Source organism: Schistocerca nitens, chromosome 4 (genome assembly GCF_023898315.1).
Source record: "Schistocerca nitens isolate TAMUIC-IGC-003100 chromosome 4, iqSchNite1.1, whole genome shotgun sequence".
Taxonomy (NCBI): domain Eukaryota; kingdom Metazoa; phylum Arthropoda; class Insecta; order Orthoptera; family Acrididae; genus Schistocerca; species Schistocerca nitens.
Genome location: NC_064617.1, coordinates 113,973,340 through 113,990,104, shown reverse-complemented (window position 1 = coordinate 113,990,104; position 16,765 = coordinate 113,973,340). Strand labels below are relative to the sequence as shown.

The window sequence follows — 16,765 nt, the reverse complement described above, 5'->3', positions numbered from 1 at the left end:
TCACATGCTCTCTCTCTCTCTCTCTCTCTCTCTCTCTCTCTCTTTCGTAGGGTCGTACGTTGCCAACTCAAACATTCCCACCTGTAAGATTCCCACCACACTATAGTTTTTGTTTTTAAGGTTGCATAACTTTTTTCTAACCGTGTACTTCGATACGAAAAGTAAGATTTATTTTGTTATACTTCACATTTTGCCCAGTGATTGTACGCCATCTCCTTATCCTTCATTATTTATACTGATGATTTATTACACTCACAGTTGCGGTGTAGTGTGGCTATTTACTGGTTTTGGCTATTAAGCACAATCTTGATGAAAATGAAACGGAAAATGACAAATGTACAAACACTTCAAGCTGTCTAGCTGTATGATTAAATAAATATTATTGTATATCTGCAATGTTTTCACCATGGTTAAATGTAATACATAGGGACCGAAAAATTTTGTGATAAATACAAAATGATGCGAATTCTGCCTCAAAATGCAAAAATGCAAAATTACCTAATAGACATTATTTCATAGGGAATTGTATCTAAATGAACTGTTTTATCAGAGATAGCTTGAAATTGCTTTATTTTCTGCATATAAATATTGAAATGGTAACCAATTTTCAGTTACTGGTATTGTACCTCAGCTGGCGAAGCACAATTTGGAAAGATAATGTGTGTAAGAACCCTTTTGCAAAATATAAAGTGCATGAATGCAATGTATCATTGTGCTTCATGTTCTGTTACTGAGGCAGTTGTGTGCAGTTGAATGGTTTATTTAAAATACACACCACATAATGGAACATAGTACTAAGCTGTGGAATGTAGCATTTGGTGGTTGTGTCAAATACCACTAGAGGTCAGGCCTGAACTACGTTGTTAACAATACTCTGCAATCCTCAGCAAGCAGTTGCATGGTAGCTGTTCCTGAATGCCTTGTGTTACTTGTTGTTTTCATTTCTTATTTTGAAATGAGTACAGGGACTAAGCTTGGTCCATTACAGATTTCGAGTGTGGCCCTTACAACACCAGAAGACCCTTTCTGGATACACATTCTCTCTTTGTACTGTATACATGCCATCGTCCACACCAATGGCACAAGCTGATCTCCTTCATCTTCTTGGTCAGCTTCCACCCCCCTATTTGCTGGTTGGGGACTTCAATGCCCACCACCCGCTTTGGGGATCTCCACATCCTTGTCCACGTGGCTCACTATTGCTAGACGTCTTCCACCAAGCGGATCTAGTTTGCCTCAACACTGGGGTCTGCCTCCACGACAAAATTATCTCATTTGGACTTTGCGGTCGGTACTGTTCCGCTAGCTCGGCGCTTCGAATGGTTCGCCCTTGATGATACACACTCGAGTGACCACTTTCCATGTGTCCTTAGACTGCAGCCTCAACTGCCATATATGCGCCCGCGACGCTGGAAGTTTGCTCAAGCCGATTGGACACTTTTTTCGTCTCTAGCGACATTCGATGACTGTCACTTTCCCAGCGTCGACGATGAGGTCACACATATTATCGACGTTATTCTTACAGCTGCGGAACGTTCAATACCACGCACCTCCGAATTGCCCCGGCGCCCCCCAGTTCCTTGGTGGAACGAGGCATGCCGTGATGCAATACGTGAGCGGCGACGTGCTCTTTGCGTTTTCCGCCACCATCCTACTTTGGCCAACTGTATCCGCTATAAGCAGTTCCGTGCGCGATGCCGTCGTGTCATCCGCGATAGCAAGAAGGCAAGCTGGAAATTCTTCATTAGCTCATTTAACACCTTCACTCCCTCCTCGGAAGTTTGTAGTCGGCTTCGACGGTTCTCAGGCACGCCTAGTTTCTCCCCGGTCTCTGGGCTCACTGTCGCGCATGATACATTAGTGGACCCCGTCGCAATTTCTAACTCATTGGGTCAGCACTTTGCTGAGATTTCGAGCTCTTCAAATTACCCGCCAGCGTTCCTCCCGAAGAAACGTGCAGCGGAAGTGCGACATCTTGCTTTCTCCTCTCAAAATTGCGAAAGCAACAATACTGTTTTCTCCACGCGGGAACTCCAACATGCACTCTCTTCTTCTCGCTCCTCCGCCCTAGGACCGAATGGTATCCACGTCCAAATGTTGCTGCATTTATCAACCCATAGTCTGCGTTACCACCTTCGCCTTTATAATCGAATTTGGACCGACAGTACTTTTCCCAGACGATGGCGGGAAGCTATTGTTGTTCCTGTTCCGAAACCTGGAAAGGACAAACATCTCCCCTCTAGCTATCGCCCCATTTCTCTCACGAGTAGTGTCTGTAAGGTTTTGGAGCATATGGTGAATTACCGTTTAGCTTGGTGGCTGGAATCCCGCAGTCTTTTAACACCTGCCCAATGCGGATTCCGAAAGCATCGTTCTGCAGTTGACCATCTTGTTGCTCTCTCCACTTATATCATGAACAATTTTCTCCGGAAACGCCAAACGGTAGCAATATTTTTTGATCTGGAGAGAGCATACGATACCTGTTGGAGGACAGGCATCGTCCGCACACTGTTCTCTTGGGGCTTTCGAGGTCGGCTGCCCCTTTTTCCTCGCGAATTTATGGCAGAGCGCACATTTAGGGTGCGGGTGAACACTACTCTCTCCGGTACCTTCTCCCAAGAAAACGGGGTACCCCAGGGCTCCGTGCTGAGTGTTGTACTGTTTGCCATTGCCACAAATCCAATTATGGATTGTCTCCTTCCTGATGTCTCGGGCTCCCTCTTTGTGGACGATTTTGCGATCTACTACAGCTCTCAACGGACCAGCCTTCTTGAACGACGTCTTCAATGATGTCTCGATCGCCTCCACTCTTGGAGCATCGAAACCGGCTTCTGTTTCTCTCCCAGTAAGACCGTTTGTGTTAATTTTTGGTGACGCAAGGAGTTTCTTCCACCCTCCTTACATCTAGGACCTGTCAACCTTCCGTTTTCAGATGTCGCTAAATTCTTGGGTCTTATATTTGACAGAAAACTGTGCTGGTCCTCCCACGTTTCTATCTTTCGGCTCGCTGTCTGCGATCCCTCAACACCCTCCGTGTCCTGAATGGTACCTCCTGGGGAGCGGACTGAGTGGTCCTTCTCCGCCTCTATCGCGCCTTAGTGCGCTCGAAATTGGACTGTGGAAGCACACCAGCCCTGTGGAAAGCCTTTATGCTGAGACTGCTGAACCTCCGCTGTCCAATCGGCGAGCAGTCCTTCTGAGTCGTTATGCTAGCCATCTGTCTTCCATGCCTGCTAATCCAGCCCATGACATTTTTTTCGACGTCTCCTTTGATGTAGGGTATGCAGGCCGCCCCTCCTCCCTACTACCACCGGGAGTCCGCTTCCATCAACTGCTCCATGCTCTTTCCTTCCGCTTTCCTAAAACCTTCTTGACAACTTGGGGTATAGCACCGCCTTGGCTCCGTCCCCGGATCTGCCTGCTCCGTGACCTTTGTCGATTTCCCAAGGATGGTACCCCTCCACTTGTTTATCGTCGGGCATTTGCTGCTCTATGTGCACAAATGACGGAAGCCACATTTATTTACACCGATGGCTCGAAAACATCGTTAGGTGTAGGGAGTGCCTATATTCTTGGCGACACCCGAAATCACTTTCGGCTTCCCCACCAGTGTTCGGTTTATACTGCAGAGCTTTACGCTGTTCTCCAGGCTGTCCACTACATCCGCCGCCATCAGTGGATACAGTACGTTATCTGCTCAGATTCTCTCAGCTCTCTCCTCAGTCTCCCAGCTCTTTACCCTGTGCACCCTCTGGTCCACCGGATTCAGGACTGTCTGCGCTTGCTCCACCTGGGGGGCGTCTCGGTGGCGTTCCTCTGGCTCCCGGGACACATTGGTATCTGTGGAAATGAGGCGGCCGATATAGCAGCCAAGGCTGCCATCTCTCTTCTTCGGCCAGCTATTCAATCGATTCCCTTCGCCGATCTACGGAGCGTTTTATGTCGTCGTGTTGGTTTTTTATGGCACGCACATTGGTCGACACGTCCCCATAATAAATTGTGGGACGTGAAAGCTCTTCCTTGTGCTTGGATCTCTTCCTCCCGAACGCGTCGTCGGGAGGAGGTAATTTTAACTTGACTCCGGATAGGGCACTGTCTTTTTAGCCATCGGCATCTTTTAAGCGGCGATCCTCCCCCACTCTGTCCCCACTGCTCTCAGCTGTGGACGGTAAGACACCTTTTAATTGAGTGCCCCTATTTTACTCCGTTATGCGCCCGTCTACAGCTGTCACCTGATATATCGTCCATTTTAGCAGATGACACGCGCTCGGCCGATCGCGTTCTCGAGTTTATTAGTGCCAGTGAAATGACGTCAGTCATTTGAAGCTTTTTTTGGGGTCAACCAACCCCTCTCTGTAGTGGATTTTTAAGCCTTCCTTCTGCTTTTAGTTTCTCCAATTTTATGACTATCGTTCCCATTGCTGCTGGTTTCCATTTTCGGTTTTTTACTGTTTCCTAAGTCACGGACCGGGTGCTAATGACCATAGCAGTTTTGCACCCTAGGAAAAAAAAAAAAAAAAAAAAAAAAAAAAAACACCAGAAGAGATTGGTGATCCCTGTGTTAGTTCTGTTTTTGCAGAACACGGGTGTAGGCTTGTTTCCCCACACCGCTCCCCTTCCCTCTGGCGGTCAGAATTCTAGTTTTTTTATGCTCGCAGCTGTCTACCACTAATGGTGTCAGCACTCTGCTCTATAACAATGGAAAACAAAATATATATGACGGTAGTATCTGTTCCCGAAAGAACACATACCGTGGATGACCATGCAGCTTTGCTAGAAATGAAATGATAATTAAATAGACACCCTCGCTGCAAACAGGCGTTGATATACTTCACTGGGGACATGTTGAAAATGTGTGCCCCGACCGGGACTCGAACCCGGGATCTCCTGCTTACATGGCAGACGCTCTATCCATCTGAGCCACCGAGGGCACAGAGGATAGTGCGTCTGCAGGGACTTATCCCTTGCACGCTCCCCGTGAGATCCACATTCCCAACATGTCCCCAGTGAAGTATATCAACGCCTGTTTGCAGCGAGGGTGTCTATTTAATTATCATTTCATTTCTAGCAAAGCTGCATGGTCATCCACGGTATGTGTTCTTTCGGGAACAGATACTACCGTCATATATAGTTAAAATATGGCTTCCCGGCCATTGACCTTCTTGTGTGAATGCACACGCTATGCCCGAACTCGTATGGGACTTGGTAGATTAATCTGCCACGAGTAATGAGTATGCTGGGCAAACATCTATTAGGCGCACTACGAATGTAGTGGTGTGGACATGTTGGGAATGTGGATCTCACGGGGAGCGTGCAAGGGATAAGTCCCTGCAGACGCACTATCCTCTGTGCCCTCGGTGGCTCAGATGGATAGAGCGTCTGCCATGTAAGCAGGAGATCCCGGGTTCGAGTCCCGGTCGGGGCACACATTTTCAACATGTCCCCAGTGAAGTATATCAACGCCTGTTTGCAGCGAGGGTGTCTATTTAATTATCATTTCGGAAAACAAAATGTCACATTTTTTTGACTGGGCCGAAATTCTTTCCTTAATTTTAAAATACAGTTACTACCTGTCGGATTGTCTTGCATAGATCACACAGCTATAAATGCCCATGAAAGGCTGAATTTAAATTCTGCAGATTTTGTTATCGTGAAATTGGGTGGGAAAAGGCAAATAATGTCCAGAAACACCGTAAATCCGAGACAGTCAGTGCACTGGTGGGAAAATGCTACTCTTTTCAATAGAGCAAACATTTGTTGCAAGTTTAAATACAAGAACAAAGGCTTTACATGTCTTCACTGACGTAACGAGATGATCTTATAATTTTTGCATCTAATCATTTGTAAACAAAAAAGAGAGATGCAAATTTGGATCAAAATAGAACATTGAAATATTGGGTTGAAATATCCAGGAAGGATAGGCATCTTGCTAAGTTGTATGTGCTAAGTGTAGGAGCAGCAGAGTAAGAGGTGATACACACATGACATTACCATCCACCATTGAGTTACATACAAGCCCATACTCACATAAATAATGAGTACTTAAACAGTAAGGTCATCTACTCACTTTTTTAATCCAAATAGTCATTTAAATGTTTTTGCCAAGTACTTTGTATAGTTCTAAAAATTAAAAGTTAAAAAGTTAAGCAGTAAAGGCAGACATTCAGAAACATACAAAATGTAAACACACTTTTAAAATCACTTTCACTGTGTACCTATTTCTTCTCCTTATTTTATAATACCAGCATACTGTTTACAAAAAGAGAGATGTCGATTAGATAGCCTGATGTTTCTGGAATTTAAAAGTAAAAATCAATTTTCAGGTAAGTGACATTTGATAAAAGTTAAAGCACAAAATTTGCTTGCTTGGTGTGTACAAAATTGCATCTGGGTAATATTAAATTTTTATGCAGGGCAGCATGGCAGGAATGTTGAGATACAATTTAAGGTGCACACTAGAATCAAGAGTGACAAAAACTTCTTTTAGTGTGCATCTGGAGACACAAAAATACCCAGTTCACAATATATTCGACATGTAAAAGTTTTACATAGGGCACCTAAAGTCACCTGTCGAATCTGCTTAAACAATTAAAGTTTTATCTTAAAATAGGCAACTTGCTGGATTCAGGAGATAGACATCAATTGCAGAACAGTTGCTGAACCTGAAAACTAATGTAATATACAAGAACTTCAGAGCATTGCATTAAAAACCAGTCCTTGACCAAAAGGCCAGAGACTCCGTAGACAGGTATTCCCTCTACTTGAGACTTACTCAACCGGATCTTGTGAAAATCGTGCTTAAGAATTTGACATCTGTAGTAAAATTCAGAAGAGAACTGTCAAGGAACTTAGAGATCTGAACAGGTATTAGACAAGGTGATGACTATCCCAAGTTTACTTCAACTGCCTGATGAAGAAAGTTACTCGTGAACAGGTGAAAACTTTTACAGATGACTATAGATTTACAAAAATGACAATTTAGTAGTGAATTGTGTACGCTCCTCAGATGACCTCAAAATTAAGCATTCAGTGTAGAAGAAGCTGCATGCCAATTATCCTCCCTCAACCTCATAGCAGCTGAAACTGGGCTGATCTTTGCCATTAATAAGACAGAGGTCGCCACAAACATCAGCGGTGCATCAGACACAATCCCATTGGGCAGCAATTAATGCAGAAGACTTATCACATACAAGTACCTCAAAGAATGGATTACCCTGAAAATCAATCTTGATCTGGCCATAAACAGTAGATGCACTAAATGGGAAAAGGTGTATCGTCTCTGTAAGAACATTTAGAGATGTAAATCCCTTTCCCTCAATGTAAGACTCTGGCACTGCACAAGCATTGTGAGACCTTCAGTGCCTTAAGCTGCATAACGCCTGAATATGGTCAGAAAGGCAGAACCAGGGAAACTAGAACTAAAGAGGAAAGATTCTGAGAAAATATAAAGACTACTTTTCATTTTATAGAAAAATTGTGAAACAATTCTTATACAAAAAAATCTGAACATATTCACAGTCTAACTGGTCACAGTTTATTTAAAAATGTAGTGTTACTGTTGAGACAAGTACACACAGTGACAACTGAAACCAGTAAACTAAACTGTGTTACACCATAATTGTGACTGTAATAATCCATTATAAATTCAGGACAAAGGAGGTTAGTGTCAGTCATAATGTCATCTGCTTTTTAATTGCATTGATTAATGCTTTTATTGTGGTGAGTAATGTGTGTACACGCCTGAGTTGGACAGGGATATGTGTAGTTATGATTATGTTCGGCCTATATCAGTACTTATAACACACCGATGATAGCTGCACTGTCAGTTGAAATCTAGATCTGCAACACACACACACACACACACACACACACACACACACACACACACACAGAGAGAGAGAGAGAGAGAGAGAGAGAGAGAGAGAGAGAGAGAGAGAGATGACATTATGAATGATGCTGACCTTCTTTATGTTCTGGTTTACAACCTGGTTGTGTAGCACAATCATTCCCATGGGATCGAACATGATTATTATAAACTTCCAATAGTTACTTTGTCTCTATAGACAGTATGTCTCCCCTTATAAAATTCTGTTGTATACTTCTTGGAATTTATGTACTCTTGATCACAACACTTACCGCAATAGCGTTTCCATTATATGATGCTAGTATTGAGTATTCAAACTCCATAACTGACAAAATTGTTTCCAAAGTATGGGTGAGTTATGATTTAACATGTGTAATTCATCTGTTGAGCTGTAAGATTTTTATTGGACCCGACCACCACCATCTGTCACTTGGCCATGGTAAAACTATCTACACCAGCAATGAATGTCTCCTGTTGACTAACGGTATGGAAGTGAATGGTCTAAATCTTCCCTCCCAGAATCAGAAATATTGAGTTCTAGAGACGTCCCGTAGCTCCCCAGTACATGCACTGAGCTCACTGTTTAACTTTTATGATTTACGCTAGGCTAATTATCTCTAGTTTCTCGTTCCACTCATGTTTCTGTGCATTGTCTCTTTGAACTGTGAGTTATCATCAGTGCTTGTTTTCTAAAAAAAAAAAAAAGTTTGAGGGTTCTCGCCAACACTGGATATAATGCAGCGAAAATTATTTATAACTGGAGCATGGGATACCGCCCGTCTTCTTTTAGCCATGACGTCGTCAAAATCATCATGGTAGCGGGACTGTAGAGACATCTATCGGAAGCTCGGCATTTGAGCATACGCATATCCGTTTAGCACTACCATCGCCCACTATTAGCAGGCGAGGGCACTACATGCTTGTCGAACTGGCGGCCTGCGATTCAATTGTCGAGAACGGTTGCCGCAGCTTCGAAATGCTTGAAACAGTCAACGACATATCTTTTCCCACCAAAAACTGCACTGGTGTCGTTCCTATTGCAATTACCAACACAAAAAATGAAATAAATTTACGTCCTTGAAATAAATCTTTGGCACTCTTCCAAGTACTCAGCATCGTAAAAAAATTACTTTTTCAACGAAAAAGTTTAGGGGTACACATCCCCCAGCGTTCCCCCAGAAAAACAACACTGGTTATCATAGTCTGTGCCATCACTTTCTTCTTTTTACTTGTTTCTGGGGCTTTCTTTTGTTTGCATTCCTTTTCAATTTTCACATATTTATTTCTACCTTAATTTTCCATCTTTGACTTATTTCTTCTCTATCCATTTCCTCTGGTTCATTATCTATGATATGTAAACAACCTACACCCAGCATCTGTACATTACTTACACCAGCAGTGTTAAATAACTTTCTGATTCATGTAGTCAAGAACAAAAACTTAGAAGCCAGTAATCATGACAATTAGTTGTATCAAAAGGAAATTTCATCAAAAAAACTGTAAAATTATGAGTCACTTGCTGGCCATCACTTACTTTCAGGAGGTGAAATTTCAGTACTAGTCAGCAATTCCATATAATGATTGCAATTGTGATAGTGTTGAGTTACTGCATTAAAATGAGTAGATCAGTCTTTGGAAACATAGTAATTAGAAGGAAGGACAGTAAGCCTTTAGAGATGTTTCATATGCTTGGATTGGGTAAAGATAGAGAAAATAGATGGCTGTGCCCCATCAAAGGAAACATCCCAGCATTCTTAAGTGATTAGGGAAATCATGGAAAACCTAAATCTGAAGTGTGTTTGAATTGCCATCTTTCTGAATACAAGTTCAAGTCCTTCGATGTTGATTAGTCTCATTATGGTTTTTATTGTATTCACATCTATGTTGTTCACTGTCAGCACTCTGGGGAATAAAGTGATACATTCAGGGTTGCTTTTAGTATTTTTTCAGAACATGCTTCACATACATCGATGAAGTAGTTGACCCAGTCCTTTACATGTTTTATTGTTATACTTCTGATTTAGTATGGAGCTGTTTATGTGGAAATTTCAAAATTTGCATCATCATTTTATTCCCCACTGTTTGTTAGAAACACTTAACTTTCCTGTTTTTTTATTTTTTATTTTTTTTATTCCCCCCCCCCCCCTCTCCATGTATGTACAAATCATTGATCTTATGTTATGGCTTTATTTGTACCCATAACACTAGTGTCTGAACTCTGGATTGTTTCAGGTAAATTTTGCACCAGTTCTTTTAATAAAAAGTTCTCTGTTAGCTTACCATATCAAATTCAAATAAGATCCTAAGCTTTTGTGGTGAAGGCTGTTGTTGAAAGCGTATGATTTTCTCTAGTTTTGATGTGGCCAGTTAACTGAAAACTTTTTGTTCATGGACTTACTTATGAAAGACTTAGTAGTCATATTAATTTTTTAATGTTACCACAGCAGGGTTCTTTATTGAGTTAGTTCTCAGTCACAACACTTTTACCAGCAGGACATTGTACTGGGGGTAAGTACATTAGCCTGATACAATAGAAATGTGGACTCACATGTGACATGCTTGCACAGTATTTAAGCATGTGCTAGCCCTGCAAATAAATGTTTATGTTCATAGTAAAAGTGCTTGGGAAAAAAGAGGAAAAACTGTTTTGTTAAAGTGAATAATTTAACAGTAATGTTGTCCGTCCTGCCCTTGTTCAGAGTCGTTATTAATCTTTTTTTTATTTCAGAAAAAACAAGAATATGCAGCAAGTAGCTTCACACTAGAATCTTTAACAGCTGCACAAAGACATCATATAGCAAGAGGAATCTGTGGAGAAATGCAATCACAGCAGTTTAGAAAACTCATGGCTTACCTTCTTCAAGGAACTGAACACAGGTGAGCAATAGAAAAATGATTTCCACTAATCGGTGCTGGGAATTCCTTAGACTCATTACATTATGCTTTCTAATCAGGGTAGGGGAGGATAGGAAGCTACACCACTATTCACTCAGGTCTTGTTAAATTTTTAATTTGTACAAAGATTGGTAACTTGCTTCAAATATTCAGAAATGTAGAGCAGTGGAATTAAAAACAAAGAAAATTTGCATCCTATGACTAAAATATAAGCTATTTACAGTTAAAATTGGCCAACTCGTATAAATAATTGGGTGATACGATGTGGAATGATCATTTAGGTACAGTACTAAGTAAAGCATGTGACAGACAGATTCATTGGCAGGCGGCTGAGAAAATGCAGTTCAGTTTATTTATAAAGGAGATCAAAACTCCTTGCAAGACTTGGTCTCAAACCTGGGACCTTTACCTTTTGCAGGCAAGTGTTCTACTCACTGAGCTATCCAAGCATACCTAACCTTCAAATCTTTGCTTCCGACAGTACCTCATCTCGTACCTTCCTGGTCTGGCACACAGTTATAATTTGCCAGGAAGTTTCAATCGGCTCATACTGCAGTGCAGAGTGAAAATTGATTCTGGAAACAGTCTTCTAGGTTGAGGTGTAGCCATTTCTCCACAGTATACTTTCCCGCAAGAGTGGTAGTCTCGCAAGGTAAGTTGGAGAACTTCCTTGAAGTTTTGAGAAAAGAAAGGTACTGGCGAAAGTGAAGTGTGAGGCTGGATTGTGAGTTGTCATGCTTGGATAATTCAGTCAGTAGAACACTTGCATGTGTAAGCCAAAGGTCTCAGGCTCGAACCCCAGTCCAGCAAACAGTTGTAATCTGCCAGGAAGTCTCAAATCAGGGCACACCCTACTACAGAGTGAAAATTCATTCCAGTTTGTAAAAATGTTGTGGGGTTTATTCCTAAGTTGTTTAATGACAGTTTTAAGTTAGGCATGTTATGTCACCTGAGTTACTTGATCATCTCTTTCCTTTGCAGCTCAAAAATGTGTAGTCTTAAAATGAACTAAATTTTAGGGTATTTTTTTATGAAGTGCTGTATTAACAAGCTGCCAGTTGGTTCAGATATTCTCCTTTTAGTGTATACACATCTGTTACAACATAAACCATATAGAGAAACGTTAACTAAATGCTTTATCTTTCTGGTTTTCTATTCATTTGTGGAACTATACCTAACCATGCTGTCATTTAAATTTGCAGTTAATAATGAAGTATAGGAACTAACTGTAACCATCATAGGAAGAATGTTTGTTCAGTTACACTTAGGGCTCGGAAGATAAACACCTAAGATAAATTCAAACTGAGGTTGATGAATGAATTCTGTTTAATATAATATTGTTTTTCCGTAGTGATATTGACTGGCTGAGGAACGCTTTTTGCATTTGTTGGCCATTGAAGTCGTCAGATGACAATAAATTTGTTAACCGATTCAGGAAGATGGCTATGTCATCAGATACTGTTCTGTTGCTATGGTCTGTATGGGAAGCTGCACATTTTTGTGTCATCAATAAGCTGAGAACACCTCTGGGGAAGCCTCAGGACACTTTCACGAGCATAGAAGGTATGCCACACTTGTCGTGTGTCCTGCATCAGTTGGTGGTAGTTTTGACAAATAACTGAACAGTTTATTTTATTAAACGTATTTATTAACAAAATTTGAATTGCACAAACCTATAATTATTTGTTATACATAAAAAAATACAGGTGCCATAAAAAGTTTGGCCCGTGAACTGAGCAGTGATGATGCTGCTCCAGAAGACTGGGCAATCAGTTTGAGGGAACAACGTAGAGTCCGTTTGCTACTGGAATTTGTTGAATTTCTTGAGAAAGCTACTCACAATGCTGCTGATGGATGTGCAACAGCAATGATGCCATTACCAAAGGTATGTCATAAACTGAAAATGAGAGCATTTTTGTTGCTCAAAATGGAAATATGAAGTTACAATTCTTAGAGTTAGCAGTTAGTCTACACAATCTTACATGCTTTGTAATTGCCCTCGGTATTTAATTAGAGTTCGCAGCTTGTGTTACCTTGTATAGGTTTAAGAGAGTATTGATACACACCATCTGATCAACAGTATCGGGACACCTCTTAATGAATATTGATATGGGGTATGTCAGCCCTTCTCTTTTTTGATGATTTGAAGTCTGCTGGGATACTTTCAGCGTGTTGTCAATGTCTATGGAGGAAGACAGCCCATTCTTTCTCAAGAGCCCAAACCAGAGAAGGCAGTAACATTGGACACTGGATTGTGGAGCGAAATTGGCACTCCAATTCGCCACAAAAATGTTCCACTGAGGTCAAGTTGGGACTCTCGGCAGGCCACTCCTCCAGAAATTTTACTGTCCACATATCATTGCCTCACAAATGCCGCTTTATGGCAGGGAGCATTGTCATCTGATACACTCACTCACCTTTTCTAAACTGTTCGTCTACTGTATACGGTACACAATCCTGTAAAATGTTAGCATATCTTTCTACACAGATTTTCTCAAGTACAATTAGGCATTACCACACGTAAAACATCTCTATACCGTAACACCAATTCCTCCGTGCTTCATTTTGGCCACTACTTGTAAGGCAATAATGTTCACCAAGGCTTTCGTCTAACCCAAACCCTTCCATCAGATATCCACAAGATATAGCGTGATTAGTCACTCCGAATTACTCATTTCTGGTCATCCACTGTCTAGTGGCATCATCCTTTACACCACATCAAGCTTCGCTTAGCATTGACTACAGAAGTGTGTGGTTTATGAGGAGGAGCTTGACCATTGTCCACCATTCTTGTAACTCCCCACACAGTCATTGTGCCAGATGGACTGCTGGTAGCAGTTTGGAACTAAAGAACGATTCCTGCTCCTGATTTCATGTGATTTTTTTACAACCACCCTCCACAATGCTCAACAACACTGTCCATCAGTACATGAGGTCTGCCTGGTCTTTTTTAGCTGGAGAACATGTCCTATATCCTTGTAAAAGAGATCTACGGATGAATGGGATGAATAAAGCTGCTACTGCTACTACTACTACTACTACTTCTACTGTATTTCTATATCATCAACAGTCAATGTCCCTGATATGTTTGTTACTCAGCTGACATCTAATGAGTAATCAATGTTCAGAGTCGGGGAGCTCTGCTGACACATTCCATTATTACTGTATCTCTACTGGCAGATCAGCTTCTTGTGACGTCTACTGGTCTATTCTGCATTACATACGGGTGTCTCGATAATTTTGATCAGGTAGTGTACATGAGGTTGGTTACTTTGTATATCATTTGAACATGAAATACTTATATCATTGCAGCAAGTAGAACTAAACATTGTTTTTTTTATGTGAAACACATACTGTAGTGCCTTACATCAAATATGTATTATGTTTTTTTTATGGGAAAAAAAAAATTGCAGCCTGTACGCACATTCTTCCACACAAATAGAAGCACATGTGGAGAGTGGCTCACACGTATACGAACTGCTGTAGTGATTGTTGCACTCCATGCTGGACATGCTACTATTGCTGTACGACACGGACAGAGGTTATTGCAGGACCTGGCAGAAGCAGGCAATACCCAGGTATGTTAAATTCGTTATGTCTTTTGTCCAGTTATCCCTTGATGTTGTATGATGATATATGAATGCGGGTTGTGTTGGAATGAGATCAAAATGCTCGTACATGTTGTAAGAATTTTTTTTTAATAAACTAGGATTGCAATGAGATATTCTCCTTTTATGTATACATGTCTATTAAAACAAACACCTTATAGAGAAATGTTAACTAAATCCAGTCTCTTTTCGGTTTTCTATTCATTTTTTGTACTACACCCAACCTCAATGTCATTTAATTGTGCAGTTAATAATAAAGGTAAACTTGAGATGGTACTTGTTTCATATGTATGTGGCACATTTAAGCAAGAATTGACTCTCATTATCACCAGTTATACTAAAAACAGTGATCTGCACATGTGAAATACAATGTAGAGACATAAAACAACAAGGAATTCACTACTAGTTACTGGGACAACTTTTCAGGAAATACTTGAAACTGGGCATGGTTGAAAAGTATAAATTTCTTCCAGCACATGTCACTATAGTCCAATTCACAAACATTGGCGTTCACACAGGTCAGGCATGGGCGGGGATTGCAGTGTTGTCAGCTCCAGGTGACAATTGCAGTACATGCACAATATGATTTGCATTTTAAGATTGTGTCTCATTTACTTATGTAGAATTTGTCATTTAGCACCACCATCAGTGATGACAGCTCACAATAAATGGAACAAAAAGTCACCAAATAAATTGCTACGGTCACTTTTAATGCTCACATTGGCTAAGACATTTACAGCAGAGTGCTCGAACATTTACTGAACACTCATTGACTGTCGGAGAATTCATGATGGAAGGTGTGCAGAACAAGCCTAAACTCAACCGCCATTGTTCATGACTCCAGCTATAGTACTGTCATTCCATTGGGATGGTTATCTTTAATTACAGGATTGCTGTTTTCATAATGTGTGAAAGACTGGATTTTCATGACATGAATGGTGTTTCCTTATCTTCTTCACTTCACCCAAGTTCTTTGCTTAAAATTGTACTGATAGTTTACAATCATGACAAAAAAGGTCTGTAAACAGTTTCTCTCCCTTTCACAGTCTCTTCGTGGTTATTTCCTTGTAACACTGCTGGTGTCATATGAAACTAACAGACACCAGGCATATTGTCCAAGTGGAACACAGCAAATTACTTGCAAACAAAATTATTTTCTGGTGTTACTTCAATCTCAGGCTGCACAAATTGTGTCCTTGGTGGTTTCTGCTTAGAAAGTCACCATCAGATCTGTTTGAAAAGGAAGAAAATGCTAAGAAACTGAATTACAAAGTCAAGTCATCTTCTGAATGTAGATAACACACACTTCAGTACATTAAGAAGCAAATCATCAAAAGGGTGCATAGAGCATTACAGCAAAAGTACATATGAATGGGTGAGGAGAGGCACAATGTAAACATGTCTGTGCTCTGATTAGTGGAAGAGAAGACTAAATACTGTGAAATTTGAAACTTTGAAATCACAAATAGAATATTAAAAATATTCACAATAATAAACTGCTTTTTATGATACAGACATCTTCTGGTTAAAAACTAGTAAAAATTATGTAGGTACAGGTATAGCTTTGCTGCACAGACATTGGAATTGTTGGAGACAGAGAACCCACCTAAAGAGAGAATCCATGAGCAGTTTCTTAAGCACTATACCCTACCTAGCTCAGTTCTACTCTGACAGAAAAAAATCTACTCTGACAGAAAAAAAATTGCAACAACTAAAACTAATTAATGTAGAGTAATGAAACTTCAGAAATACATTTGTCTGGGTAACATATTTAAGTGATTAACTTTGGGAGAGGACAGGTTAATGTAAGCACGAGATAAGCCATTGCAAATGTGAAATGCTGATACATTAATAACCGGTGTAACAGCCCATGTGTTGAATGCAAACATGCAAATGTGCAGCCATTGTGTTGTGCAGGTGCCGGATGTCAGTTTGTGTGATGGAGTGCCATACCTGTTGCGCGTAATCACTCAATACAGGGAATTTAGCGGGCCAAGGCAACATGTCAACACACTGTAAAGCTTGTTAGGCTACAACTGCAGTACATGGGCAAGCATTAGCCTGCTTGGACACACCACTTGGAATGCTGTTCCTGAATGGCCACACAAGAAGTCAAATCACCAGAATGATTTAAAGATTTGCAGTCAGTGTGCGTGGGATAACCACGAGAGAGCTCTCACTGTCATACGAAATTGCATCCCGGACCATAACTCCAGGTGTAGGTCCAGTCTTTCTAGCATGCAGCCAGGTTGGTTGCAGCCCTTTCAACTAACAACCCTCTAACCAACACATGGCCATCACTGACACCAAGGCAGTATCAGCTTTCATCAGGAAACACAACAGACCTTCACCCTCTCCTCCAGTGAGCTCTTGCGTGAGACACCACTGAAGTAACTGA

General features: G+C 41.0%; 1 protein-coding gene and 2 non-coding genes across 3 annotated transcripts in view; 2 read left to right on the top strand and 1 right to left on the bottom strand.

The window, feature by feature from the left end:
• The window catches only part of LOC126253189 (serine/threonine-protein kinase SMG1), a 395,243-nt gene that overhangs the window by 171,827 nt on the left and 206,651 nt on the right, over window positions 1-16,765 (top strand). Inside the window, exons 16-19 of the mRNA XM_049954353.1 lie at window positions 10,593-10,741; window positions 12,111-12,322; window positions 12,466-12,644; window positions 14,173-14,337. Coding sequence (XP_049810310.1) covers window positions 10,593-10,741; window positions 12,111-12,322; window positions 12,466-12,644; window positions 14,173-14,337 — 705 coding nt within the window. The remainder of the gene's footprint in view (window positions 1-10,592; window positions 10,742-12,110; window positions 12,323-12,465; window positions 12,645-14,172; window positions 14,338-16,765) is intronic.
• Trnat-ugu (transfer RNA threonine (anticodon UGU)) lies at window positions 4,857-4,931 on the bottom strand. Its single transcript has one exon. It is a non-coding gene; the product is annotated as a tRNA-Thr (tRNA).
• On the top strand, window positions 5,351-5,425 carry Trnat-ugu (transfer RNA threonine (anticodon UGU)). Its single transcript has one exon. It is a non-coding gene; the product is annotated as a tRNA-Thr (tRNA).